Below are 1,095 nucleotides of genomic sequence, written 5' to 3' on the forward strand. Positions count from 1 at the left end.
ATAGTCGACTAATCGTGGCAGCCCTAAAACACACACGTCTGTGCTCGAGCTTCTTTCAGCCACTGACATTCTGTTGTTTATCATCAGACTGCTGCTAACCACTTAGTAGTCTGAGGTGCAGTTTGCTAATCAAATGTGTTAGCATTAGATGCTAACTTAGCACGTACAGTAACTTGTGCCTCCCAAATCAAAGAAACAAATCCACAACACGGCTAACACTGAGCTTTCAGTAAAGGGTGACATCATCTTTTCTATATGCACACGTACAGTCTATGCCTCGCTGTGCCTCACCTGTATGGCGCCTGCGCGGTGACGAGGTGCATTGTGGGTCCCACTGGCAACGGAGCAGCCAGGTTGCTCTTGTAACGGCCGCTCTCAGCCTGGACGCAGCTCTGTCCGTACACCTTCAAAGCGAGGCAATGACACAGTGAGTTCCTCGTTCCAGCCTGGAAAAGTTGTCCATTTAGTGTCTCACCCTGGTTCAACAGAAATCGTCCACTCAGCTCGTCAGTGGACGCTGACACAACAGACAAAACACTGTTCAGGCCTTATACGGGTTAAGCTGTTTACATGCGTCTGCGGTACCCTGCTCCTGAGCCCCACTGTGGCCATGAATAAAGCAGTTAAGAGAATATTTCCTGTCCATCTGTGGCGTCCTGCACGCAGACGGCATAATCTGCCAGTGAAACAGCGTGCAAGGAAGTGGCTGCCAGCCTCTGACCAGGCAGTGCATTACATCTAACACAGTGGAAAGAAATAATGATCGCATCAAGTTCTTTCTCAGTTTGGGTTTGAACTTTGGGACGCGTACCTTTGTGCTTATTGTGGTTCTAATGTGCTCAAAATGCCATGTAAGCCTGAATTTCACACACTGACACAACAGAATACATGTCATCTCTGTCAGGCTTCTCACCAGAGCGTGTTGCACGCCAGGCCCGTTGCTGCCCTGCTTTGTCTTAGAGACGCATGCCTGCCGTCCCACCGGGCAGGCCGCCGTCCCGTCTGGCCCCGCTCCAGCTCTGTCCTCGGGTCCCGTAGCTGCCATTGGTGCTGCCGCGCACACTGAGGGACTCGGCACAGCGTGACACCTCCCTA

The 1,095-nt window shown here is 51.8% G+C and overlaps 1 protein-coding gene across 3 annotated transcripts in view; it reads right to left on the reverse strand.

Moving 5' to 3' along the window:
- Positions 1-1,089, reverse strand: part of znf395b (zinc finger protein 395b) — a 12,620-nt gene extending 11,531 nt beyond the window's left edge. For 2 of the 3 annotated variants that reach the window (XM_013908738.1, XM_013908737.1), the window contains exons 1-2: positions 914-1,089; positions 292-446 (exon numbers count right to left, since the gene is read on the reverse strand). In XM_013908738.1, coding sequence (XP_013764192.1) covers positions 292-446; positions 914-1,045 — 287 coding nt within the window. In that variant the 5' untranslated portion in view covers positions 1,046-1,089. The remainder of the gene's footprint in view (positions 1-291; positions 447-913) is intronic. The other variant, XM_005724795.1, reaches the window with a different exon arrangement.
- Positions 1,090-1,095: the final 6 nt, after the last annotated feature.

This window comes from Pundamilia nyererei, unplaced genomic scaffold (assembly GCF_000239375.1).
Source record: "Pundamilia nyererei isolate P.nyererei 1_Seehausen unplaced genomic scaffold, PunNye1.0 scaffold00013, whole genome shotgun sequence".
Classification (NCBI taxonomy): domain Eukaryota; kingdom Metazoa; phylum Chordata; class Actinopteri; order Cichliformes; family Cichlidae; genus Pundamilia; species Pundamilia nyererei.